Source organism: Tripterygium wilfordii, chromosome 16 (genome assembly GCF_013401445.1).
Source record: "Tripterygium wilfordii isolate XIE 37 chromosome 16, ASM1340144v1, whole genome shotgun sequence".
Taxonomy (NCBI): Eukaryota; Viridiplantae; Streptophyta; class Magnoliopsida; order Celastrales; family Celastraceae; genus Tripterygium; species Tripterygium wilfordii.
In genome coordinates, this window is record NC_052247.1 from 9,599,105 (window position 1) to 9,626,583 (window position 27,479).

At 38.0% G+C, this 27,479-nt stretch overlaps 3 protein-coding genes across 14 annotated transcripts; 2 read left to right on the plus strand and 1 right to left on the minus strand.

Annotated features, from left to right (window-relative positions):
• The first annotated feature begins 1,392 nt into the window (after nucleotides 1-1,392).
• On the plus strand, nucleotides 1,393-17,366 carry LOC119980319. 12 transcript variants are annotated; one of them, XR_005463851.1, is made up of 17 exons: nucleotides 1,397-1,767; nucleotides 2,573-4,298; nucleotides 4,387-4,920; nucleotides 5,456-5,605; nucleotides 6,787-7,181; nucleotides 7,769-8,235; nucleotides 8,393-8,445; nucleotides 8,523-8,627; nucleotides 8,706-10,444; nucleotides 10,761-10,869; nucleotides 11,768-11,948; nucleotides 14,292-14,359; nucleotides 14,449-14,564; nucleotides 14,677-15,567; nucleotides 16,334-16,411; nucleotides 16,744-16,831; nucleotides 16,911-16,963. XR_005463851.1 is itself a non-coding variant. In XM_038822983.1 (17 exons), the coding sequence occupies exons 2-17, from the start codon at nucleotides 2,582-2,584 to the stop codon at nucleotides 16,925-16,927; spliced, it is 6,534 nt and encodes a 2,177-aa protein (XP_038678911.1). In that variant the 5' UTR covers nucleotides 1,399-1,767; nucleotides 2,573-2,581; the 3' UTR covers nucleotides 16,928-17,366. The 12 variants fall into 12 exon arrangements, 10 of the variants coding, with proteins under 10 accessions (XP_038678912.1, XP_038678911.1, XP_038678907.1 ...); XM_038822983.1 differs by lacking the exon at nucleotides 16,334-16,411 and having other exon boundaries at nucleotides 1,399-1,767; nucleotides 8,706-9,362; nucleotides 9,459-10,444; nucleotides 16,911-17,366; XM_038822979.1 differs by lacking the exon at nucleotides 16,334-16,411 and having other exon boundaries at nucleotides 1,399-1,593; nucleotides 1,678-1,767; nucleotides 2,567-4,298; nucleotides 16,911-17,366.
• A 1,067-nt stretch (nucleotides 17,367-18,433) lies between these two features.
• Nucleotides 18,434-20,477, minus strand: LOC119980831 (putative pentatricopeptide repeat-containing protein At5g47460). Its single transcript, XM_038823627.1, has one exon. It carries the CDS (start codon nucleotides 20,430-20,432, stop codon nucleotides 18,618-18,620), a length of 1,815 nt encoding a protein of 604 aa, XP_038679555.1. The 5' UTR covers nucleotides 20,433-20,477; the 3' UTR covers nucleotides 18,434-18,617.
• A 2,359-nt stretch (nucleotides 20,478-22,836) lies between these two features.
• On the plus strand, nucleotides 22,837-26,698 carry LOC119981395 (phosphatidylinositol/phosphatidylcholine transfer protein SFH11). Its single transcript, XM_038824485.1, has 11 exons — nucleotides 22,837-23,718; nucleotides 23,883-23,982; nucleotides 24,513-24,785; nucleotides 24,863-24,940; nucleotides 25,056-25,157; nucleotides 25,277-25,326; nucleotides 25,486-25,594; nucleotides 25,725-25,790; nucleotides 26,153-26,260; nucleotides 26,351-26,392; nucleotides 26,489-26,698. The coding sequence occupies exons 1-11, from the start codon at nucleotides 23,336-23,338 to the stop codon at nucleotides 26,534-26,536; spliced, it is 1,359 nt and encodes a 452-aa protein (XP_038680413.1). The 5' UTR covers nucleotides 22,837-23,335; the 3' UTR covers nucleotides 26,537-26,698.
• Nucleotides 26,699-27,479: the final 781 nt, after the last annotated feature.

Below are 27,479 nucleotides of genomic sequence, written 5' to 3' on the forward strand. Positions count from 1 at the left end.
TCATCATGGCCTTAGCCTGATCAATCTTCAAGTAACCATCGACGCGAATAGTGGTGGCATACCTCCTCTTCTTCTTCTCTTCCTCCTCGATGAGATCGTCTTCCCGGTCCTTGTCATCCGCCTCTCCTTCAACCTCCAGAAAATCAGGATGCACCAGTAACTTCATTCTTTCCTTGGAAACGCCCGGCATGTAAACCTTCACATACACGGCATGATCATCTTGCGTCACTTCATTAGCGGGGCTTATGATTTCTCCATTCAACTGCTGCTGCTGCTTTTGTATTTCTTCAGGCTTTTCCACTCTGGGGTTTAATTCGGATTCTCGCAGCTTCTCCATGGCTTCATCAGCGGCTGATTTTGCCCAGAACTCTATTTGATGGTGTGGTTTGGTAGCGGCGCAATTGCTAAGGCCATGCATGAGTTTTTTCTTCCTCAATGCCTTCTCACGCCTGGCAATAATGGAATCAAAAACCCAGAAATCTGTCACAGGCTGCTCTGCCTTCGAATCAAAAAGCCAGTAATCTGCCATGAATTCTCTTTGTAGAACGTAGAAGAAGCAAGAAGTGTGTTGTTGATCACTGAAAAGGTATGGCTACCCCCATTCTGATTGCTATATATTTATAGCAAACCACGAAGAGTACTCAATCCGGGTGAGGAAATCCGAATCTTTGAAGAACAAGGAGCTAAATAAATTTCGGGAAACAAATTAATTATAAACTCGTACGGAATGCTAAATAAAAACATACTGAAACTAATGCCAAGTATTTTGAGACTAAAATAAATCATAATATAATTAGGACACTGGACACCGAGCCACAAATTTTTTTTAAAAAATTATATCTAACGGTTTAGAATATGAAACAATTCATTTTTGATACAAAATTTTTATGAATTCATTATTTGTTGAATTTTTTTAAAAAAGTAGGGGCTACTTGTTTTTTTTAAAAATACGAAACAATTCATATTTGATACATCGATACAAAAAAGGAGCGGCTAATAGATAATGAGTTCTCACAAATGATCGATTTTTTTGAGCCTAAACGATGATGTTAGGCCTAGAAAAATAAATCTGTAAGAATTTTGATCCAAAACGAATAATATCATACTATTGTTTGGTATGGTTTATGAGCTAGTTCGAATCTGTTCAGAGTCCATCATAAGTTGGACTTTCATTGTACTTCTTCACTTGATCTAACTTTTCTTGCTGCCACGTGCCTTTTACATATCTGTCACTTTAGTTTGTAGCAGCCTCATCTTCACCGTATAAATTAAACATGATCGACGGTGCGGAGAAATCTGCGTGACGTAGATTTCAAAACTGCTGATACTATAGTTCTCTCTTTATTAACTCATCGGACGTTTCAAGGTTTGACAGATGGCAATACAATTTTCTTTGTACCCTTTGATTGAGTACCCCGCTTTCTATCACAATCACTCATTCCATCACGACAAACCCCATTTTCCCAAACAAGAAATCTTGGCAAAGCCAATACCACTGAGACTATCATCACACCTTGTCCTCTATCGAATTGATTTCTCTTCTTGTTTCAGTTACCGGAATCCTAGCGTGATTGACAGGAGGACCTAATTCCGGTTAGTTTACAGTCTACGGTGACTCGTAACTTTTATTTTGTTAAGTTGAGGTTTGTGATTTTTGAAGCGGTTGTTGTGGAGCAGTAGATGAGCTTGCGGCTGGGTTTGAGATAAAACGGCAAAGGTTTCTTCACCGGATGGAGGGAGGTAGCGTCTCTAGACTTACTTGTTCTGGTACTGTTCATTTCCTACCTTAATTAATGATAAACAAGTACGATTAGGGTTAGGGTTTTTGTGTAGAGTTTGTGCTTTGGTTTGCTTTATAATGGCAACCACTTGGGTGATAGCCTAGTGATGAATTGATCTGTAGACCACTTTGTGGATTCTGTGTTCAATTATCATTGGAAGCAAATACACTTTGTGGTTACATGTTGGGCTTTGGCCCAACTCACATTGTTGTTTGGTGGGAAACCCCTTGTGGTCACGCATTGTGTTTTGGCTCAACTTATCGCGGTAGGCGAAGAACTTTAGGGCCCATATCCGATTCTTGGCATTTGAAATTGAGATTATTTTCTCTAGTGTAAAGTTCAATTTTCATTTTCAAAATACCAAAATTTTGATATAAAATTATTAAATTAGATGTCTTGGCTATTAGGTTCTATGTGTTTAATGCTATATAGATATGTAATTTTCCAGCCATCCATGCCATAAAATAAATAGAATAAAGGGAGCAGCATTATACACAGAATGTATTACATTTTTGGTTAAATGATATGGGAGTTCCTATGTCATGCGGTAGGTGTGTCGGCGATAAATAAACTTGAAATGCTCATTTTATTGATATTAAGTATTTGGATTATAATTTCCGAGCTTGTGTTTGGTCTTCTTCAGACTTCATTTTGTGTGTGACTAGCATTTCTTTTTAGCAGTATGTAGCTGATAGTTGGAGAGAATAAAGGTTTATTTACTGTATCGATGCTATCCCTAGCTGCCTCCATTCGCCGTATATTTTCTCCCTCTTACTTATTTATAGCTGCAGGGGTATCCCATGGATTATGATGACAATGATTTTCATAGCCAGAATAATCACTTAGCTGGTGAAGGGACCACCAAATTTCCTCCGGTTTTACAGCCATGTGCTCTTCCTAAGTTTAATTTTGATGACAGTCTTCATGGACACTTAAGATTTGATAGTCTGATTGAAACAGAGGTTTTTCTTGGTATTCAGAATAACGAGGATAACCAGTGGATTGAGGAGTTCTCCAGGGGAAATAGTGGGATAGAGTTCAATACAAGCACTGCAGAGTCTTGCACTATTTCTAGGCGCAAGAATGTTTGGTCTGAGGCCACCTCCTCAGAATCTGTTGAAATGCTATTAGAATCTGTTGGGAAGGAAGAAATTATTCCCGCCCACCCTACAATTAGAGAGTTAAATGCCTGTGATGAGCTAGGCTGTTTAATAAAGCAGATGGAACCCAGTTTGAAGAAAGATAGTACCTGTCCACCTAAATCAGGGGATATTACAGATTTGTGCCCTATAGTATCACCAGATGAAATTCCAGGAAATTTCTCTGGGTTAAATCAGGATGTAGGAGTGGGGCAATTTCATGTCGAGGGTACTTCACAAAGTCATAAACCTGAATCATCTGGTGATGGGACTTCTGGTGGCCTGGAGTTTAGTCAAAAGACTGGTGTGCCAATGGCTGAGGGGGTTCAGTTTACAGATGATAAAAGTTGTTATTTCAGTTGCGTGGTAGATCCTTTGGATTTTAAATCCCTCACTAATAGGAAAGAAGACAGTTCTGTTTCAGGGGTGCCAGATAAACAAACAATCACCTCTATGGACAATTTGGTTACTAGAAATGCTGAGTTGAACAGTAAAGATGACCTACATCAAATAAATATCAGTTATTCTAGTCTAGATGATATGCAGGCAGATAGTGGTGTAGAGGGTAAGAAACAGCAGTTATTAAGCCAAGTGGCCCTAGTTAATGATCAAAATCTAAATGGAACAGTGGTTGAAAGTTGTGATTCTCACTTGGAGGATGCGCTTCTTTCAGCCTCAGTGGAAATTGCAGTGGAAGGCAACAATGTAGAAGCTAGAATGAGTAATTTGGATAAACCCTCTCATTTATTATTAAAGGGGGCTCATGACTTACCTGTGGTGGAAGGATGCAGTGAGGGTATTCAGTTGAGCACTGCTTCTCCGGCTAGAAAGTTAGAAGATGTGGTCTTGTTGAAAGACTCAGTGATTGATGATCAATCTCAAGTAAGTACCTCTGATGTATCACCAATGACCTCTGAAGGTTATAGTAATTTTGAAGGGCATGAAGTTGAGGGCAGCAAAACCAATACTGGAATTGGTACCAATTCAGAGCCAAAGATGGAATCTGTTGCTATGTTAACATGTGGACAGGATGACACAGTCAACAAGGAGGATTTCCTGGAGACTAGTTCCCAGTTGGATGACAAGAACTTGGTCAGTCAACCTGAGGCCTCTTTGTTGTCCGTGGATGGACATAAAGCTTCAAATAATGATGGAAATGGAGACCACAGAGAGGTTGATGTCTGCGAATGTCATGAAAATGATTCCGTTGATAAAGAGGAGAGAGTGGGGTTTAATCCTGATCATGTTATTATGGAGTCTGAAGTTGCTGGATCATCTATTGTTGATAAGGGCGTTGTTTCCTTATCTTCAGCTGAAGAAAAAAATGAATTGGCAGTTGCAGAAATACAACCCAATGCTACTGTTGGAAAAGAATTAGGTATGCCATTAACTCTGGATCATATGACATGAAGTTTACTGTGTGTGCTCATTGTTTAGTCGTTTTTGTTTTTCCCTTCTCTTTGCAGCATCTTATATTACCTTGGAAAATGCTAGCTCGGCATATTGTGGCGCAACATATGATATTCCAACACCTTTAGGAGATGGCTGTACAACAGAGGCCATTACTGATCCCCAAGAGGTTCAACAAACAACTTCACCTGCAGTGACAAGTAGTCATACAAATAAAGAGGAAAGTGAAACCAAAATTTCGATGGAAGCAACCAATTTGGAGTCATCCTCTGAAGTTAAAAGAGAAGTTTGTCCCATTTCTGCCTCTGAAAAAGGTGCATCTTATGACACTGCTGGACAGTTTTCATGCAAGGCAGTTGATTATCCTCTGTCAGACGTGGATGGTTGTAATACTGATAACCAAATTGGGTCCCAAACAGCAGTAACCAACAAATGTGACCTGGAGTGCATAGCGGCAACTGAAATAAGTTCTGTTATCAGCGATTCAACTATAGGGAAGAGTGATAGTGCAGAAGCACTAGTTACCTCTGAAAAGCATGGGGAAGTGATCGTAAAAGAACATAATAGAAAGGAAATAGCAGGAGCTTCAGGTGAATTCATAATCTTGATAGAGATTATTATTTCCTTTTTGATAGCACTTATGCAAACGAATCTCATATGCATTTTTGAAAGCTTTTTTATGTATTATCATAAGCAAAAGTTAAAAGTTACTGTTAGCATTATGGGGTTTATCTATCTCATTAAATGGGTGTTTTGTTCAAATTCTGTTTTTATAATCTGTTTTGGCTGTGGGATATATTTGATAGACCATGCTTCATTTAAGAACTTTTTTTTGGTAACTCAACCTGCATGCGAGTATGCGACCAATTCTTTGGTCTTGATCTTTCTGCTCTTCGTGAATTGTCACTTATTGCACATTTACTAATGGTTTTACCTGTTATTTGACTTATTTCTTACTAGCTTTTGTGATGTTCCTTTACCTCCTTTGCAAGCGGTTCTTTCATTATAACTTGATTTGGCCTTACTTCCTCGTGTCGGTAATCCATTAGATTGATATCACCATGGTTTAACACTTTTTTTCAGACTCGGTGTCAACATTCACCATTGTTTAACCTTTTTTTTTAGACTCAGTGTCAACATTAAACAAAGAGAGGAATCTTATATCCCTAGAGGAGGGCATACCTGACACTAGCCAAGAAGTTCCGAAAGGACATGAAGCTGTCTTCGCAGCTGCCGAAACAAGTTCTGGGGACATTGTTGTGACGATGACAGATGGTGAGAAATTTAACTGATGTGAAAAAAAGAAAGCAAATTTGTTTCTTTGTTTTGATTACTGATACACTTATATGGGTTCGTATCAAAGTACACAAGAAGATTACTAGTTTTCAACAAATGTGGAAAAAGGGGAATAAATTTTCAGAAAGAAGTGTGAATTATTTAAAAGCTTTGAAATGATATCATATACTTGGACTTGAGTTGATGTGGATATCCAACACTGTAAGCTCTCCAAAAAAATTGAGATGTCACGTCAATAGTCAACCTTGTGCATGCTTATTAGCTTTGATGTTGGTTGCTATCGAGTCACACTGATATTGGCTTTGACGAATCCCCGTATCCCTTATCCGTATCATAGTCTTAGCACCAAGTTGACATAGTTTCACCTGTGTTGGTTATGTTTTATTTATACGAGAAGGGTGCAAGTTTTATGCATGGAGGGATTGTGTTCACAAGGAGACGCATGGTGAATGCATTTGAATTTTTCACTTGTTGGGAGTTAAAATAGGTCATCCTAATGAATTTGATTGTTCCTCAAAGCATGAGTGTTTTCCTCAAATTAGTGTTGTTGCCTTGTTGGTGCAAACATAAAATTGACATTAGAGGGAATCAAGTATTATTATTGCAAAACATCTTTTTTTTTATTGCCTGCATTTTTTGTGAATGTGCTATTTTAGCCCCATGAGCCATAATGTGGGTGGTAACACGACGTGGGCCTGATGTTGGATGTGTTTTCAAAAGCACTATGCAATGTTTAGAGGTTTTTGATATCTCGGAGCTTTCGTCTCAAATCGTAGTAGCTGGATTTTGGCAGAATTAGATGCCTAAACTCTAAAGTTTCCCTCATAGTTGTTGATTAGAGGGTTTGGATGCAGTATCCATGATATGTATTACATTTTAGCTCTCGTGCTGCATTACGATCTTCCCCCCCCCCTTTTCTTTTTCTTTCTGTATTTGCATTTTATTGAAAGACACGTCAGGAATGAGGATAAATTTTGGAAACAGCGTTTTTCCTACATTTTTTCTTTGTCGAAAGGGAGTCAGAATGAGTTCACGCCATTTGAATCATGGTGTCAGGGCAGGTTTATGGACTTTTGGATTATGTTACTAAAAGGAGTTTCTGGTTCCTGCCTGTTAGCATGGCTTATGTTTCTATTCTCATAACTATATTTGATGTACAGAATATCCATTAAAGATCATTGCGAGTTCTTCTACTCCTTCACCATTTAAATCTCAAGCTAAGCTCAATGCAGTAGGGAGTGGAAGCAATTCTAGAGATGTTGATAAATTGACTTCCAGTGCCCCTGCTGCTGCTGTATCTATGGAGCTTTCTCAGAGAGAAACTGGACAGGAGCGAGTCGCTAGATCCATCAACCAATATGTTTCGGTGTCTCAGATAATTAAGGGTGATACCAGCCAGGTTTTGTCTGTTCCTCAGGGGGAAAAGGGAAATGATGTCTCCAAGGGTGATAGTAGCATTACATTTGAGGTCAGTTCTTTGGCAGATTTGTCCCGTGCAGAATCTGGCGAGAAGTTGCATCGCCCTTCCATCAAGCGAGCCAAGAAAATAACCCCAGTAAGTTTTTCTTGTCGTTGTCCACTCTTCAGTTTCGTCCACTCCTCAATCCCATTCAAGTTGTCTGTAAAACCTTGATGCTTGGTGTTCCATAATTCTTCTTTTAAAGGATGTTTCATACTTCACTATTTGTCTATTTAATTCAAGAACAAAGCCAGTTATTAACTTCTCAGAACTACCCGTACTAATGTGCTGACTTTTTGAAAAATGTAAATTGTCAACATAAGCAATATAAATAGGACGGAGGATTATTGGTTTTTAGTTATAATTTCCTTGTGAAGGTTGTTGCTTTATTTTTGACCTTTTATCCCGGATATATGGGGATTTCGTGTTGAGATGGCTTTTAGTTTACAATGAAGATTAGTGTTTGAAGGCCATAACTGGGTTTTCTTTGAGAATGTGAACTGTCTACCTGATTTTAGGATTGGGAAGAAAGGAGCTTTAATTATATATTTCTTTTGTTGATTTCCTTACAGAAAGATCTTTCTTTAGATTTTTGTTTGAATTATAGTATTTACTGGCATGAAATTTGGTATAGCAGTTTCCATTATGAATCTGTTTAAATTTATTATTTGTTTTCCTAAAAGATTGTAGAGGGATCTCCTTCGACTTCTGCTAGGGTCCAATCAGATCCTCGGTTTACTCAAGTTGTTACCCAGGCAAATTTGAAGGTACCTGATGGTTCTAAAGGTACTCCACGCCGAACCAGGCGAGCATCTGGTGAAACCACAGGAAAAGAAAATGCTAGAAAGGGAAGTTCTTCTAAAGAAACAACCCCTGTGAGACAATTAGGAAAGGGAGAAAAAGCAAGCAATGCTTCAGTGACGTCATCAGGGATTCATCAGCTTCCACAATCTGATGAGATACAACATTATGGGCATGTGGATAGCATTGGCAGTGGTATAAAACCATTTTCTATTGCTACTACGGCTTCTTGTTTGCTGGATCGGAATTCTTCAGCTTCAGTTTCTGCATCTGTTGTGTTTCATCAACCATTCACAGACTTACAACAAGTGCAACTGCGCGCTCAAATATTTGTCTACGGAGCATTGATGTGAGTTCTTTAGTTTATTCATATTTCCAGTTTCTACTGTTATCAAACTCGTTTTGCATCAATAGTACTGGGACTGAATCAGTTCCGTTCCTATGAATGAAGTGCTTATGAAAGTAGTTGATTGTTAATGTCTTCCATTTTGAAATCACTTATGCAGTCAAGGAACAGTTCCGGATGAAGCATATATGATATCGGCATATGGAGGACCAGGTTAGATGCTGATAAGTTGTTGCCTTTTTACTTGAATTTACAAAATGTAGTCAATTTTTCACATTATGTGGCCATAGATGGTGGGAAGAGCATTTGGGAGAATGCTTGGCATGCATTCATAGAGAGGCTTCATGGTCAAAAATCTCATCTCAACCCTGAGACACCGTTGCAATCACGTTCAGGTATGTATTTCAATTTTATCTTGTATTTTATAATGTAGATTTGCGTTTAGTTTATAACTTTGTATTGGGAAACTACAGCTGCTAGAGCTCTTGATATAGCTATTAAGCAAAATGCGCTTCAAACTTCTGTTGGTCCAGCCAACAGTCAGGGTACTCCAATGATTTTCAACACCACCATCCCTCACCCTTCCCCGCTATGGAGTATTCCCACACCTGGTGATGCACTGCAAACAAGTGGCTTACCGAGGGGTGGAATCTTGGATTATCAGCAGACACTTTCTCCATTGCAACCTCATCAAACTCCGCATATGAGGAATATTGCTGGATCCTATTCTGCTTGGATATCTCAGTCCCCATTCACATTGGTTGCTTCTCCACTGAACTCTGCATTTGACACCAGTGTTCGTCCTCCAGTATTGCCTATCACAGAGGCAATTCAGTTGGCTTCTTCAAGAGAGTCATCATTGCTACAATCCTCAGGTGTTGAGCATCTTTCATCTGGTCCTATTGTACAGAATGTGACATCAGCAAGCGTTTTTCCTGGCATTTCTACGCTGCTTGATGGGAAAAAGGTGGCAGGATCATCAGGACTGCAATCCACTGGACCAAAGTCTAGAAAAAGGAGAAAGAATTTGACCCCTGAGGATATTGGCCAGAATGTATTACATTCTCAACCTGGCATGGAATCAGTCTCTGCTCCTACTGTTACCAAAAATCTGCCTACTACTGTCCACAGTACAAACCCTACTACCTTTGTTTCAAAAGTCTCTGCAGAAAAACTTATCACATCTATATCTTCTACATCCACTGATCTTCTCACGAAAGATGCAGAGCCAAGAGCATTTTTGTCAGAGGAGACCCTTGGTAAAGTTAAGGAGGCTAAGGCACAGGCAGAAGCTGCTGCTGCTCTTGCTGCTGCCGCTGTTGGTCAGAGCCAAGAGATGTGGAGTCTGTTGGTTGAACAGAGGAATTCTGGGTTGCCTCCAGATGTTGAAACTAAACTAGCTTCTGCAGCTGTTGCTATTTCAGCGGCAGCAGCGATTGCAAAGGCGGCAGCTGCTGCTGCCAATGTTGCCTCAAATGCTGCGTTGCAAGCAAAAATGATGGCTGATGAAGCATTTGTTTCCAGTGTTACAAGTAATCCTAGTCATTGTGATGCAATTTCTCTTTCAGAGACTGTGAGAGGAACAACAACTCCTGCGTCCATCTTGAAGGGCGGAAATGGTTCGAACAGCTCTAGTTCGATCCTTGTTGCTGCAAGGGAGGCGGCCAGAAGAAGGATTGAAGCTGCTTCAGCTGCCTCGAAACAAGCTGAAAATATGGATGCTATTGTAAAGGCTGCTGAGCTGGCAGCAGAAGCCGTGTCTCAAGCTGGTAAAATAGTTTCTATGGGTGATCCTTTACCTTTGAGTGAGCTTCTAGCTACTGGACCTGAGGGTTATTGGAAAGTGTCCCATGTATCTTCTGACCTGGTCATGGTATCAAATGATGGGGTTAGAGAACCATTCCATGTAGATAGCGTCACAGACCACTTAAGATTGGACCCATTAGACAAGAAAGAATACCAGAGCAGTAGCCAGGGAATATCACCTACTGTAAGAGAGACGCATGCAGAGCATCAAGGGTTATTTGGTTCTGATGCTGCTGGTGTAAAGGATCCAAAAGGGCAGAAGGGGCAGAAGACATATGATTCAGCTAAAACCATTGATGTGGTTCCTGAGTCTGAGAGTGGATCAATATCTTTGATCAACATGCAAAAAGAAGCCACTGCGGAAGCCGTAGAAAAGAAAAGCATAAAGGAGGGTTCCCATGTAGAGGTTTGTAAGCTCAGTATTAATTCGAGACTTCCACTTTATGCTATTTTCATAATTAAAATTTGTATTGCAAAAAAGATGATGTAAAATTTTTTCCATTCAAAATGAATATTTTTGGGGTTTTTTTTACTGTGTTTGTTGCAGTTGAGGATAATAGTTAAAAGATAATATTTTCTACATGAATCAAGAGTTTGGACTTTGTCATTTTTCTTGAAAATAACCTTTTGTAAAAAGAAGTTATCACCTGGTTTGAAATTTTCTTGCAATGCTGTTTGTTATGTTAATTTTTGCGTCTGACTAAGCTCTATTTTATTCATAGGTTTTCAAAGAGGGGGATGGATTTAAAGAAGCTTGGTTTTCAGCCAATGTGTTGAGCTTGAAGGATGGAAAAGCTTATGTTTGTTACACAGAACTTGCATTGGATGGAGGTACGCCATTGTCTGTTATTTTAAAGTGAGATCTGTCAGTTTAAGATTTGGAAAATCTTTCTGCTCTTTGTCTGGGGAAAGCATGTTCATTATATATGCTAGTTTGCATTTATGTGACACAGACAGCTGCATTGTTCTTTTAGTCATGTTAAAGGAAACAAAGCAAGAATTTTTATGAGGAAGGGAGAAACTGATTTTAGAATAAACACCATCCATGTCATGAATTAAAGGGAAAAAGAAACTGGCCTATTCTGAAACAACTTCAAAGCAGCCTACATATCTCTCAAAGTTTCTGTTTTTGGATATGCGAACTTCATTATCCCTGACTGCATGACTGCTTCTGATGCTTAGCCAATATAAAATGATGATAGAAAGCTGATCCAGATAAGGAAAGCACACTTTGGAACTATTAACTAAGAAGAATCGAACATACTGTTTGGACATTAAGCATATTGGACATTTCGTTCTTTTGAAGTAAATGGGTGGCTTGTGAGGAAGGCTTCTGGCACTCAGGGTCAAAACCATCGACTTTTATGCAATTGATACCCTTCAAGGGAGGCTCAATTCATCCTTGTCAATCTTGTCCCTGAAATGGTGGCAGAAGACAATTCTTTTTATTGAATCATTGATTAATTTGGAGATTTTCCTTTCCCATACGTTGGGCATAACTTGTGCCTTTTGATGATTTAAGCATCTTGCTTATTGTAACCAACGGTTACTCATAAGTAACATTTTTACGTGACAACACTTATTTTGCTGGCTAGATTTCTGGGCTCCAGGTGTTTTTTGGGGTCTGGAAAGATGGGGTGCAAAATATCATGCCACATTTCTTTTGCTGATTCTGTCCAAGAGTACGAGATTCTAACCTGATGTATTTGTTCAATTTCGTTTTCGTTAGTGCCAGAGAAGCTAAAGGAGTGGGTGGCACTCAGAGGTGAAGGAGACGTTGCGCCAAAAGTACGAATTGCCCGTCCTATTACTGCTATGCCATTTGAAGGAACAAGGAAGAGACGCAGAGCGGCAATGGGGGATTACTCTTGGTCTGTTGGGGATAGAGTTGATGCATGGATGCAAGATAGGTATGTGGATGTAACTTTTTTATTTTTGTAGTTTCTCTTCAAATGCAAAAGAATTTTTATTCGGGGCCTCCAAGGAGGTGAAACTCAAAGGAGAAAGATATAATAAGAGTTACAAAGCCTAGCAAGAGAAAATTTATTTCATTAAGTGCCCAACTGGTCAATTGGGTCTAGACAGTTGTAGATCTTAGAAAATAGAACTTGCTAGAGGAGATCAAATTATCTATAAAAAGGTCTGCATCAATTTCCATTTAAAGATAGTCTTTTGTTCCTTTCCGATTAGTCAACATGTGATTATTAGTAAACTCTGAAGGACCTCCCATTTGTGTCTTTCCTCTACCAACAAAATTCCACGCAATAAATTCTGAAGCTAAATCATTTTTGACTGCCCAATTGTCAGAATGAGATCCAGATTGTGGACCACAGTCTTCTTGTCCAAGAGCAGTGTAGGAAAATATGATTGGTGGATTCTTCCTCCCCCCTTCAGTTCAGAGACTTGATGGGAGCCTACGCTATTTTTTCCTCTTCTCTACTCTATTTCCTTCCTCTTTCTTACATAGAGTACATCTATTAGTGAGCTGAAGTCCTCTCTTCTTCAAATTATCCATATTAAGGATTTTGTTCCATATAGCTTCCCAAAAAAGAGATCTTTGGAGGAATTTTAGCTTTCCAAATCCTCTCGCAGGGGTAGCCATCATTTCTCTGAATGGTGGGTTGCCTCTGTAATTCATTGTAATATGAACGCACATTGAACACACCATCACTTGAAAGGTTTCACCAGATTTTATCTTCTTCACTACCAGGCTGTTGCTCATAAATTCTTTCCCAGAATCTGATATTTCTGCAAGAAATGGAATTCCAAGAGCTTACTGAAGCTGCTGCTTGATGATCATTTACTGAAACTTCTTTGAGAACAGCTGAGTTATACAAGTCTGGAAATTAATTTTCAAGAGCTGTGTTGCATGCTCTTGGTATTTTCTTTGGCATGCACAGGTGAAAATACATTAACTAAGGATTTTAATAATTCGTCATTATTCCAGATAGATGAATTTATGTTAAAATACATGGGTTAATGATTGCAAATCCTGTTGTTATGGAGGGATGGTGAAATAGGTGATGACCTAAATGATATCTTCTTGTTTTTTGTAGTTAATTCGTTTTGTATCTATTTTTTATTCCTAGGCATATGAGTTTGATGCTTTGATTTTTCTTTATCAGATATTTGACGGTGTAAATGGCAATTCTTTAATTTTTCCAGGAATATATTTTTTTTCCTGTCTTGCTTTTTTATTTGCTATGTTCACTTAGGTTCGAGTACACAATACTTGGCAGATTTAAAATTATTTCTCATTTTACCAGTAAAAATAAATCTATCAATGTGTGAAAGTCATTCACTAGCAAACAAATTTTATTTTTGAGTAAAAAAAGAAATTTAGATAATTTGTAACATCCTTAGGGCCTTTGCATCTTCTCAATTGTCTTAAACCAAGGAGACGAGCTTTAAATCACTTAACTTTAAGAGGTTAAAAAGCTAACTCCTCCCTTTAAAAGGCTCCTCCAATCATTTTCCTTCATACCAAAAAGGATGGGAAGGAATTGACCTGGTAATCTTTCCTTCTCTTGATATATATGTTAATTGTTGAAGGGACTGAACCTGTCATTTTGTATGTCTACTTCTAAATCGTCTAACCTAGCTGCAACTGAATAGTAGATAATGCTGCGAGTAGTACGTCTTTTGGGAGATGGCGTCTGTTGACCAACATCTTCCCCCTCCAAAAAAATTCACCTTTGCAGGAGCAGAACACTCTCTTAAGGCCTTTGAATTGGAAAATGTGCACTTGAAGATACCTAATTGTTTGGACTTTGATTGGATGAGACTTGGCAAGCTACGCTACGTGAAGCAGCCAGTTACTGAATAACCCAACTGTGATTATTGAAGCTGGCATTTCTTGCCAACTTCTTTTTTCGACCTAGATATATTAATTGTATTCCTGTAGGTGCAATTGCTGAGGAGCTGCTTGTTAAAAGATAATAACTTGGAACTTAATGTTATTTATGCTTTAGTTATAAATTATTTCAAAGACTGGTAGGAGTTGGAGGTAACTAACTTGTTGATGCACTCTGCAATTGCTTTCAGAGTAGGGCATTCCGAGTCAGCTTAGTTACGCTGATGACTGTTGCTCCATGTTTTGATATTGAAGCACTGTTTTAACATTTTGTTTTTGAACAATCCATTTTTCTTTGAAATTACACTGGCTATATTTTTCGTAGATGTGGGAGTTCACAATTTCTATTTCTATTTTTGTTGGCTATCACTACCTTATTCAGGTTTCTTTTATTTTTCAGCTGGTGGGAAGGAGTTGTTACTGAGAAGAACAAGAAAGATGGAACTTTGTTGACTGTCCATTTTGCAGGTTATGTTTGGAAAATGGTACAGATTTTGTTAGATGATTTGAACTTGTTGTAAATTGTAATAAGAATAACTTTGCCATTGTTATTTCAGCTCAAGGAGAAACATCAGTTGTAAGAGCATGGCATCTTCGGGCTTCTCTCATTTGGAAAGATGGAGAATGGACTGAATGGTCCAATTTAGGAGAAAATGTGCTCTTTTCTCATGAGGTCTTTGCTGCTTGTTCTACTCCATTGGTTTCTCTATGACAGTTTATTGAGTAGCAGGCCATTAAAACTTTTCAAGTGCTTGTTTTTACCAACTTATTGTTTTGGTATTCAGGGTGATACGCCACAGGAAAAGCGACCAAGGATTGGGAGCCCTTCAATGGATGTCAAAGGGAAACATAAGACATCAAAGAGTGTTTCTGTTGTGGAATCTGATAAACCCGATGACACAAGGTTGCTTGATTTATCCATGAATGAGAAAATATTCACTATTGGTAAGAGCATCAGAGATGAAAAGAAACCTGATACGCTCCGCATGATACGTACTGGCTTACAGAAGGAAGGATCGAGAGTAGTTTTTGGTGTGCCTAAGCCTGGGAAGAAACGAAAATTTATGGATGTAAGCAAACAATTTGTAGCAGATCAGAGCATTAAAGTCAATGAGTCTAGTGACTCTTTTAATTTTGCGAAACACTTGAAGCCTCAGGGATTGGGATTCCGCGGGTGGAAAAATACCAATAAAATTGAACCAAAGGAAAAGCAATCGGCTGTGGCAAGGCCTAAGGTCCTCAAGTCTGGGAAACAGCAAAGTCTTCCAGGCAGAGCAGTTCCACAAAAGAACAATTCAGTGAATGCTGAAGTTTCTACTCATGGAGACGCTGTTAAAGATCATGTTGCTAAGCCCAAGGATTCTGTCACCCAGGATGAGAGTACATCAGGAAAGAATAATCTGTTGGTGTTTCAATCTCTCTCTCACCCTGACAGAGCAGGAGAGGGGCCCATATTATTTTCATCATTGCTGCCTCCATCAGATGCTCTTTCATCAAAGAAAAATTCCATTGGGAATTTAAAATCTGAAAGGGCAAACAAAGGAAAACTTGCACCTGCTGGTGGAAGATTGGGAAAAATTGAGGAAAACAAGGTTTTCAGTGGGAATTTTGTGAAGCCAACCTCTGATGTTACTGAGCCTCGTAGATCTAACCGCAGAATTCTGCCAACATCAAGAGTAAGTTTTTAAGTTAAAAGAATTAAGGTTAGAAGATGAAAATTTTTTATGCTTCTGATGTAATACCTTTTGCCTAGCATAAAGTCAATTTTATTGTGGCCATTATGTATTTCCTTGTATGTCTCTTAGCTGCATTTGCTTGTGTGTATACTCCCCTGCTTGTCTTGTGCTTTTCAGCTTTTGTAGATAAACAAATTTTCTTTTCAAGTCTTACCTTTATTCCAATAATGAGGCCAGATATTGTGTCAAAACTAGATTGATTATTTTGTGTACCTGTGTATACATTATTGCTCACACATGGTGCTCATCTTGGGTGCAATCATTGGTTACTTTCTTCCTCCTTGATTTGTTCTTTTAATTAATACCAGTGGAATTAATACTCAATACCAGTATTGTATATATTATTTGCATAAGAACCTTGAACTTCGTGTTAGCTTTTATGCAGGGCTTGTCTTAATTTTTACTTGATACGTCAACATAAATACGTTACTAATGCCTTAAATTCTTGATCTTCTGTCATCTGGACATAATGATGCAATCCAATGGGGATGTTGTTAGTCTCATTTGGAGTACTATTGGCATTCCTTTATGTGGGACCTATAATTCTTGGTCTCTGGCATACATCTATGTTCCTGCTAAAAAACACAGCTTTGTTTTTTGGGACAAGAGAGTCGTGTGTTGTTTTCAATGAGGACAAGCACACAATAATTAAGCCAAAGTTGGCATTGATGATGCTATCAAAGATTTTTCTTTCATGTTTTATCATGAGACAAATGTGTATAAACTTTAAAAGGAACACTTGGTCACAGTGACCAAATGGAGCCTATGGTTGATTTTGGAGCAGGTGAGTATGCTTGTGTCAAGCCATTTGCTTGTTGGAAATCGTCAGTTGGTACATACCTTTCATATCCTATCTTTCCCTCCAATTCGTGTTGTGCCGTGTACCTGTTTTAGGTACATGTTCAATTATTATCTCTCTCCTCTCCACCAATAGAACTATTAACTTACCGGACGTGTTGGTGATTTCCCATGAATTTAATAGTTTTTATTGCTCCTTGTTGAAGTTTATAGAAGCATGCAACAAACTGTCATATTCTTGGGTATTTGATATTTTTGCTGTTTTATCTGTAATTATTCCGCATATAGCTTTAATTGGCTTTCCATTTTTTCTTGCAGCTATTAGAAGGATTGCAAAGCTCATCGATCATTTCTAAAATCCCTTCTGCATCACATGACAAAAGTCACAAGAGGAGTGCATCGAGAGGTGAGAAATCAAATATCTAGATTCAAAACTTGTCGCTAGACTATATTGCTGTGTGTGACATTGACTTTGATTTCAACAGGTAATAACCATGGTTGAGAAGGGATCCAGATAAAGTAATTAGTTATCGATGGTCCAGGAGTAGTTTTGTGCATACCAACGAAAGAGGTGAAAGTTATATATGGAAATTATTGTTTCCCTGGGTTTATAGTTGTGAGATGTAGTCGGTAGATATAGCTTGTAGATTATTCAGAATTATGATTTTATCTCCCTAGGTTTACCTGACAGGTGGTATATGGAAATGATTCATAATGTTTGGCTTGAAAAGCCGGTAGGTTTTGCAGATGATTATGTGCTACATGGTATGCTGGCTTCACTGATGAGGTTCGACATCTAATTTGTATTGTATTATGGAGGGAAGATGCGGTTTGGTTTGAGCAATGGAAGGAAAACCTGCTCATTTTGTGATTTGAACAATCATTAATCTGTATGTGGTCCAGAAATCCATTTAGTAATGAAACCTTTATATGTTGCTTTAGACTTGTAGAGCCACCTCGAAAATGTGTGAAAATCTAAAAGATCTAGTTGACCTGAGTTTAGGGTGGGTTCACAACTTTAAGAATTGGCGTACATTTTATTTACACCGTCTTCGTGACTGCCTTTAGTTCCATAATTATTCAACATGTGCTACTGCTTTTGGTTCCATAATTATTCAACATGTGCTACTTAGTTGCATGTGTTTGAGCATTGTTAAGAAACGTGTGTGGGGTTTCGAAAGTCATTTAGTAATGTGTGTTGCTTTAGACTTGTAGGACCACCTCGAAATAACATAAAAATCTAAAATTTACATGAGCCATCTAGTAGTAATGAAATGTGTATGTTTCTTTAGACTTAATAGGGTCACCTCAAAATAACGTAAAAATCTAGGAGATCCAAATTGACCCAAGCTTAGGAGTTTGTTCACGATAAGAATTGGCTTACATTTTATTCGGTCGTATTGGCTGCTAATACATAATTATTCAACATGTGTTACTTTATTTAGTTGCATGTATTTGAGCATTGTGATGAAATGTGTAGGGGCTCCCGAAAGGGATTGTTCGCCGTTGCTTTTGGTCGGTTTTTTTACATGAATTTAACCGGCTAAGCAGTCGGTTTTTGGGTAAGTTTTTTTAGTTCGGTTCGGTTTTTAGTGGAGAAATGTGTAAACTTTTTAAGAAAATCGACCAATCGATTTGGTTTTGGCTTGGAGTTTTTTTTTCTTTGAATAACCGGTGAACACAAACTAGTAGTGAAATGTTTAGACTTGTAGGGTCATCTCGAAATAATGTAAAAATCTAAGGGATCTAGTTGACCAGTTTAGGAATTTGTTCACAATTTTAGAGTTGGCTTACATTTTATTCATATTGTCCTCCTGGCTGCTTTTAGCGTGTCATATACATATTAATTCAACATATGCTGCTTGATTTAGTTGCATGTATTTGAGCATTGTAACGAAACATGCATGAGGTCTCGAAAGCCACCTAACAACGAAACGTGTATGTTGGTTTAGACTTGTAGGGCCACCTCGAAACAACGTAAAAGTCTAAGAGATCCAGTTGCCCTGAGTTTTGGGGAATTTAAGAATCGACTTACAATTAGTCTCTTGTGAACAAGTACACACTGGTCTGCGTGTTTAGACAATGGGTTACATAGAACATTGCTTGACAGGGCAGGTTATGCCATGGTATCTAAGGGCGTCCTCTCTAACTTCCTGCATAATTGGAAGTCTACACTGTTTATACCAGTATCATCATCTGGACAGGGATGGTTGTGAGGCTGCACTTTCCACCTCAATCCAGCTACAACCAACTTCTTTTCTCACTCCCCTCACTCTCATGAGATTTCTAATCCTATTCACATCTCCCCATTTACCATAATATGCAAAAATGTTGGAGATCATCACATAAACATGATCACTGTCACCCACCAATTCAATCACTTTTGCAGCAGCAATCTTTGCGACATTCATATCCCTACAAGTTCCACAAGCACCCAGCAATGCCTTCCAGACCTCCCCATATGACCCGAAACTCAAATCGTAGATCATTTTCAGTCCCCTCCACGCTTCCCCTCTTTGTCCCATGAGCCGAATCATAGAGCAGCAGTGCTCAACAGTTGGTTCAATCCCATATTCCTTGATCATTGATTCAAAGTACTGAATTGTCTTCGACAAGGGCACGTCACTGTTCGAACATGCTGCTATTACATTGAGGAAGGTAACCCAGTCAGGCTTTAAGTCCTTCACCATTTTCAATTTCTCGAATAGCTCAATCACTTCGACGGAATTCCCATTCTGAGCATAGCCAGAGATCATTGCGTTCCAACTAATCAAATTCTTTTCAGGCAGTGATTGAAAGATTGTTTCAGCATTCTTCAGCTGCCCACATTTGGCATACATGTCAATTAGAGCGCTCCCCACAACTAAAGATGAATCTAAACCACACTTCATCGTGCAACAATGGATCAACGTTCCCCATGTCAAAGCTGCAAGACTGGCAATACCACTTAAGATGACTGAAAACGTGTACACATCCATTTCAATGTCATTCAAATGCATAAGCATGAAAAACTCCAATGCCTCTCGTGATCGATCTCTGTTAATGTATCCTGTCACAATCGAATTCCAGGAAGATGAATTCGGGTTTGCCATGTTATATAAAATGTGAACAGCATCATTTATGTTGCCAAATTGAGAAACGCCATTGATTAGTTCATTGTACGTGATGGTGTCAGGCGTGGGCGTTTGATGTAAAAACGAGAATGCAAGTTCCAGTTCTCCATTCCTAGCAGTTGCCGCTATAACTGAATTCCAAGAAATAATGTCCTTTTCAATCAAACTGTCAAAGACCCCAATTGCCTCTTCAACACATCCACATTTTCCATACATGTCAATCAAGCAATTCCCTACAACAAGACCATCTTGCAGACCATATCTTATGATTTTGGAGTGAATTGATTCGCCAAGCTGCAACAAACTCAGTTTACCACAAGCAGCAAGAGCGGCCGTGAATGCATAAGCATCTGCACAAATATCAGACTCATCAAGCTGAAGAAACAAAAGCAACGCCTTACTAAACTGTCCAATTCGCACATACCCAGAAATCAAACAATTCCAACAAACCACACTTGGTTGGGGAATTTCAACAAACAATTTGTGAGCATCTTCCAATGACCCAAACCTTCTATAAGACCTGACCAAAGCAGAGGAGACATATTCATCGGAAGCAAACCCAGATCGAAGAATATAGCTCTGAAGCTGTTGGCCATAAGAGTACAATCCCATGTCAGTCGAAGCTCGAACTAGGTGAGTCAGCGCAAAGCCGTTTGGTTTGGTGCCAAAGTTGAGCATTTGGGTGGCCTTGTACAAGACCAGCTCTGTACTGGAGCCACCTTGCGAAAGGGCCAGAATAAGAGTGGTCCATGATTCAGAAACTTGGGTTTGAGGGATTTCGTTAACACTGTTGTTATCGACGAGAATGTTTGTACTAATGTGATTAGATAGGAGAGTAAAAGACTGCTTTCGTTTGTGTAGAGCTATTGGTGCTCTCTTAAAGCCCATTTGCATGGCTTTCGATCCCTTTTGGAACACTAACGTTCCGATAGTTCGTCGTCAGCTCTAAAAGGGATCCTTGAGCTATCATAAAATCTCAATTTCCATAGCAGTTGTCGACCTCCTGCCCTTTGCATTTCATTCAAACCAAATCTTCTACAACTTATAAAAGGAAACGAGGAAACAAATTTTGTTCTCTATAACAAAGAACCACACTAAAAGCAAAAGATCAAGAAAAGAAGTTTCATGATCAAGTAGACATAGTACATGAAAGGGACGACAGAACACCAGGTCCTATGTTTTGAGTGTGTTATGTTTTGAATTACTGAGTTGAGGTGAGCTGTGGTGAGTTTTGAAATTGTGAAATTGTAGTGAAGTGAGGTGAGTTGTAAATTTGTGATCACAAAAAGTGTTTAGCACGTCACTACAAAATATTGTGACGAGTTTAGAGTAAAATTGGATATTCTTAATTGATATTTATTTAATTTTTGATAATTTATTTTTACAAAATATAAATGAAATAATAAAATTGATTGTGAGGGAAATTGAAAAAATCTCGTTTTTTTAATACTGAAACGGTTCCTAGTTTCAGTTTCGATCTCAACGCGATACGATGATATCATAATGACCACTTGTTCAAACACTTTTTTGTTCAAACGCGATACGTTCAAGCCAAACAATGCGTTTTGACAAATGCAAACACACTACCAAATGCACCCAATGTCTTTATTAATAAACCCTAAAGAACCAAAGGCTTATATAAAGACAAGAACTAAACAAAACGGGCACCATCACTACTCACTAATACACAAAGGCTCCGTTTGGCACAGCGGAAATCTTAATTTTCAATGCTAGCGGAAATGCTGTGAAAAATATACTGACCTTTAAGCTGTGAAATATGCTGTGAGGTGTTTGGTGAACTAAAAACTGACGCTAGCGGAAAAATTGTTGAAATAAAGTACTATAATATTAATTTTTATTTTTTTATCAAAATTAATCTAATAAATATAATTCTTATTAAAATTAATTTTAAGTATTAATTTAATTAATCAAATTAAATTAAATATTTAAAATTAATTTTAAGTATTTTTTAATTAATCAAATTAATTAAACTTACATTTATTTTATTTTTTAATTAATCAAATAAATTTTGTTACATTTATTGTATTTTTAATTAATTTATACTTTTTATTAAAATATACTTATATTTAAATCATTAAATAATAAAAAATTAAAAAAAAACTGCAGCTTTTTGGCGTGGGACCCACGCCAAAAAGCTACCGCACAGCGGAAGGAGGAAGCGGATCCGCTGCCACTTCTGCTGTGCCAAACAGGAAGAAAGTGATGATGTGTCTTAAGAATAAATCATCCCCCATGTTATCAACATTGACATTCACTGCGATAATGAAGCTTGATTTGAAAGAAAATTGTAGTGGTCAAAAATAATTTGGGTTCACTAACCTCAAAACACATGAGCCCAAACCCAATACATTTAAGTTTACATTACAAATCCATAAAAGGTTAAAACACTCTGGCTCACTAACCTTGAAAACATGGGTTCAAGCCCAATACTTTCATCTAACTTTGTAGATCCATCAAGATTAGGGTCCCGCGACCCACCAACCATCCACGCCAAACGTCATGCAGCTTGACACCTATCAGACGTCATACTAGTTTACATCACACATGTTTCTCACAACAGACGTTACACCAACCGGGATCTGACATCCGCCTATAACAGAGTGCCACAGTCTGACAACTACCCGACAATTGCCCAATATTACACCAATTTGCAACTTGCCAATCGCCTGGCGCCCTTCAAATTGTCATCTGATTCCCCACTTACGAAATCAATTATCAATTGGTTTGAAGTGTGAATGACATGATAATTACATCATGACCCCCCAACTGGGAAGGTAAACATATCATTATATATTGTTACTTACTTTTCCTTTATACTGTGAGTTAAAACATGCATATATATTTTCCATAAAACAAACTTTCTTGTCACTTTTCTATGACACTTGACAAACATTCTTCCTCCGGACGCCTCATGTCTTTTAATCGCCTTCTAAACATCACCTTCACCTAATAGTTGTCTTCCAAGACGCTACTCCCCAAATAGATACTTTCATCAAATAATATCACAATACCATTAGATACATATGATCTTATAAATAACGCTTCCCTATCATAAGAAAAGACACGTACAAATAAATCTAAATACTCGAACCCAAATACTTGTCAAAATATTCAGTCCAAGTGTAATTTAACATTTTAACATGATGCCATCATGACTATGATTATCATAAAATACAGATTGATGGATGCAGTTGCACAGTAGTATGAGAAGACCATTATCATTCATCCCCAAAGGAAGCCAAATCCCTCCTACTTTCCCAAGAAAGAGAAACTAATATGGAAATGGAAATCCATTTTCCCGAGCAAAATCAGACGCTCAATCCATTGTCCATAACTAATATATTAATGGATTACCTGAAGAATTGTTGTCAAACTTCTGAAAAGCATCAAATTTCCAAAACCCAATTGCTTCCAGCCCAGTTTATGGACAGAAAACTCCATTTGAAAGTCACCCAAATATGCCCTAATTTTGAGAGGTTAGCAGCACTAGGCAGCATCTTCCTTCCTCCTTTTGTTCGTGAAGAAATCATGGATTCCTTGCCTTTCGTGATTTCTTCGAGCCCAAACGTTCTAGAGATTCAAATTCCCTCCAATAAATCAAGCATCCCTCTGTTAAATTTTACTTTTTGTCATCTCAACTTTGCCGCTCCTTGCATTGCTGCTTCTGGGTCTATTCAGTCGCAAATAAAAGAAGCACTAAACGATTTCGTTTTCGTCATTTTTATCCTGATTTTGCTTGACGTGCATGGAATTGAAGTTTGTAGGGTTAATCAGACATGTTTAGGTCAAAGAACAGCAGTATTGGGGATGTAATCATATCCAAAGGAGTTGAAGCAGAAGCGGAGAAACCATCAAGTTCCAAGGATTCTGATTTACGTACCAAAAAGAGGACTAAATCAATACATCCACCAATTGAATCCCATTTTCTTCTCCCTCAACCAAAAGAGAAAAATCCTTCTTCAGGTGTCAAGGCAATGTTATCGTATCCGCTCAAGATTCGAGACTCGTTGAAGAGAAGAGGGAGGAGCCAGAGCTTGAAATTAGTCCTTGAAGGAATTCCTGCTCAAAACGATAAACAAATTGTTGATTCTTTCCGTGAATTGCTTTTTCTTGAGGGTCAGTTACCGCCGAAGCACAATGATTATCACACCCTTCTAAGGTATGCTCTTTGGTGCCACTGCTTAATTCAGATTGTATCCTTTTCAGATATGTAGATTTTAATTGTTGTATAAGATGATGCACAAGCACAATTCAACATATTGTATGTACCTATTTGGTTCGTTGTTTATGGTGTCTTGCTGTACTTCATTTTGGTGATCTCAGATTTCTACGAATGCGGGATTTCGATCTTTCAAAATCCAAAGAAATGTTCTTAAATTACCTCAAGTGGCGTGAGGATTTTCGAGTGGATGCCATTTCTGAGGTGAAGCTCTAAACTAACCCTTTCCTTCTTTTTGGCTCAGAGTTGACAGATATTCAAAATTGATAAGTTTGGATTCTGGGACTATTTGTACAATATCTCTATGTTTTGCATTCTAGGGTGAATGAATTAGAAAGAACTACAAATATTACTTATTTTTTGTTTCTCAAATTCATTCTGAAAGTTCAGTATTATCAAACACTATTGTAATAGCACAATAAGCTCATAACTATAGACTCTTACTAAACTTTCGGTTTGTGTTACTTCCAAGCTTCATGCATCTCTTCTATGGTGATCCTGTTCTTGTTCTTTAATGTTGGGGCTTCTGATTTTCTAGATTTCATTTAGTTGAGTTATTCCCGTCACTTTTTCTTTCAAAGGGAGGCTCAATTTTCATTCACCTCACAATGTTGCCTTCCAATTTTGATTTATATTTTCCCTATTACTTATTTTTTAAGCAGTACACAGATAACATTTTCACTTGAAGTACTACATTCATCTTTAATTTCTCATTTGTTTGGAAAATATTTTAGGAATTTAATTTTGAGGAGTATGATGCGGCAAAGAAACACTATCCTCATGGATATCATGGGGTCGATAAACATGGTAGACCAGTGTACATTGAAAGGATTGGTATGGTAGTGGTAGACCAAAATGGTTTACTTGAAGTTACTACCATTGAAAGATTCATCAAGCATCATGTTGCTGAACAAGAGAAGACATTAAATTTTAGATACCCTGCTTGTTCAATTGCAGCGAAGAGTCATATAGCATCAACCACAAGCATCATAGATGTGAAAGGAGTGGTAAGCATCATGTGGTAATGACCTGATTGTGATAAAACCCGGAAAGGTGACAACTTTTTTTTTTTTTTTTTGTTCAGGGAATTTCTAATTTCTCAAAGAATGCAAGATATCTGTTCATGGAAATTCAGAGAATTGATAGCAATTACTACCCTGAGGTAAGCAAAATACCATTATCCTTTCAAGGTTTAGGACTTCCTTTTTTACGTTGAACATCGAGCTAGGCTACATCAAGAAAGCATTTTACAGTAAGAATTTGTAATTTGTACGCAGACTCTACATCGCATGTTTATCATCAATGCTGGATCTGGATTTATGATGGTGTGGAAAGTTCTCAAGGTACTCATAGATGCTCGCACATTAGCAAAGATTCGGGTAAGGATTCTGTTACATCAACGTTGATTGCATGTACCTTATCTCAGGTTGCTTTTATATAGAGTTTATTCTCAAATAGGAAAGTTATTTTCTTATTCTAACATATGACACAAAATCAGGTGCTGGGATACAATTACCTCCCTAACCTGCTCGAAGTTATTGATCCAAGGTAGCATCTTTTATGCAATTGAGTGTGTCTGCTTGAATTAGCATAAATGGTTGGTAGATGCATATTTTTTTCTGATATCAACAGTATCTATGAAGCATCAAATTTATTTACTCATTAGTGCCTCTAACTTTCTTAAAATTACTTTGATTCTCTTCATAGTAATTTGCCAACATTTTTTGGTGGAAATTGCACATGTTCTGATTATGGGGGTTGCCTGTTAAGCGACAAAGGACCCTGGAACGACCCTGAAATTATAGAACTGCTTCAGGTCAATTTCTCAAAACTGAAGGACTTTTACTTTAGTTCTTTGTTCCACATTCTAGTCGTTGGTGTTAATTGTTTTACATATTAGATCTTCTGTATGCGATTAAGCTGTGTGTGATATTTGATTATCGCAGGCAGTTTCCGCGGAAGAATTATACAATGGTGGAGAATATGGTGGTATGGCTTCAGAGGATGCCTTGGTGAGCAACATGGCAGCAACCTTAATAATTATTACTTCATTGACATCAATAAATAGTTTAACATCTTGAATACTATATGTTATGCTTCATTAATTACAAACACTTGTTGATTCATTGAACTATATGGTCCTTAAGGACAGGCTACATTTCTCTGTGCTAAAAGTGACTCTCTTTAGATTGGAATAAATGATAAAGAACCTATGAGGTGGACTTCACAAGTTTCCAACAATGGATTGATTGATGGGAATAAAACTGCAACTTGATCATTGAATGTTTCTTCATGTTGTCCTCCAATGGAGTATAATAGAACATTTAATGTTTGAATGAACTGATTGAACCCATGGTTTGATCACACTATGAAGGACATTATCCCCAAAAGAGACACTGACGGTGAACATTCAGAACATACGGATAAGCTTGCATTGCACCAGATCCAGGTACTGGAAGCTGCTCTTAAAGACACCAAAACAGTGAGTTGCTCAAAGTTTCATGCCTCTTGATTTCATCAATTTAGAATGTGATACAAGTATTTGAATTACTTCACTGTTTTTGGGTGGCAGAAAATTCAGGCACTGGAAGCTGCACTGGAGGAAGCAAAAATGGTGAGTCTCAAACAGAACTATGACTATGAAGTATTATGCTGCTGGTAAAGCAGACAGTGATCATTACTTGGGCATTCTAATTTTTCCCCTATTCAGGTATTGAAAGGATTGGGACAACCGGGGATCGCACAACAAAATCTCTAGAAGAGCTTGAAATTTGAACTTACGATGTAAAGTTTGATGCTCATTCTTTTTCATTTTTCATCCAATTCTTTTATGTACGTATGTGTTTCAAGATTTGATGACTCTTTTTATTATAATGAATGAACCAAATGGAATACTCGTGAGAGCACCGTATATGATAGTCCAAAACCAACTCCCCTTTGTGAGCTATTGTCCATTTTGGTATTACGCTCGCACGGATTTGTCCTTTAAAAAGCGTCTCTCAAATGAGAGGTTGGGTTTTTACTTAAACTAGTTGACAACCCGCGCATTGCGGTGGGACATCAGTAATTTCATAATTTTACAGATTTCCTGATTATAACGCAAAAAGATTTTACAGATTTCCTGATTATCGCGCAAAAAGATATGAAATAGGTAATGGAGAAGAAAGCGAAATCACAAATTTTATGTTCTCGACTTTCAAGTGATAAATCTCTGGTATGCCTACAAAATCGTTGTTGAAGTCCTGGCTCCTGCACCTATCTATTGGATAACCACACGCTTAGTAACAATTGCTTGCAATATCCTATATCTGGTGCATATATCTTACCAGAGATGTCTCAAACCACCTCAACAGTTGGCCACATGTGACAGAGAGCAACATAGAGGCCTAAAGACACCATTGAAGCGTTGAACCAAATGTCAGCGTGGCTTTAAGGTGATGATCAGCATTGCAAGTGTTTCAAGATTAGAAGAAGTTTGTGCTTCCTCTTTCATTGCAGCATCTTAATTGAAAGAATCGCCAGTCTTCCGTTGAAGATGGTGGGATAAACCTGCATTTGAGCAGGGGTTTACTAAAATCAGACAAACCACAAACAATGAAAAGTAACGCACCAGCACGACAAATGAACTTCAAATGCAGATTTCATAACTTTTTTTGTGGAGATGTTTATTAGCAGTTGTTAATATTCCTTTCCTCAACGAT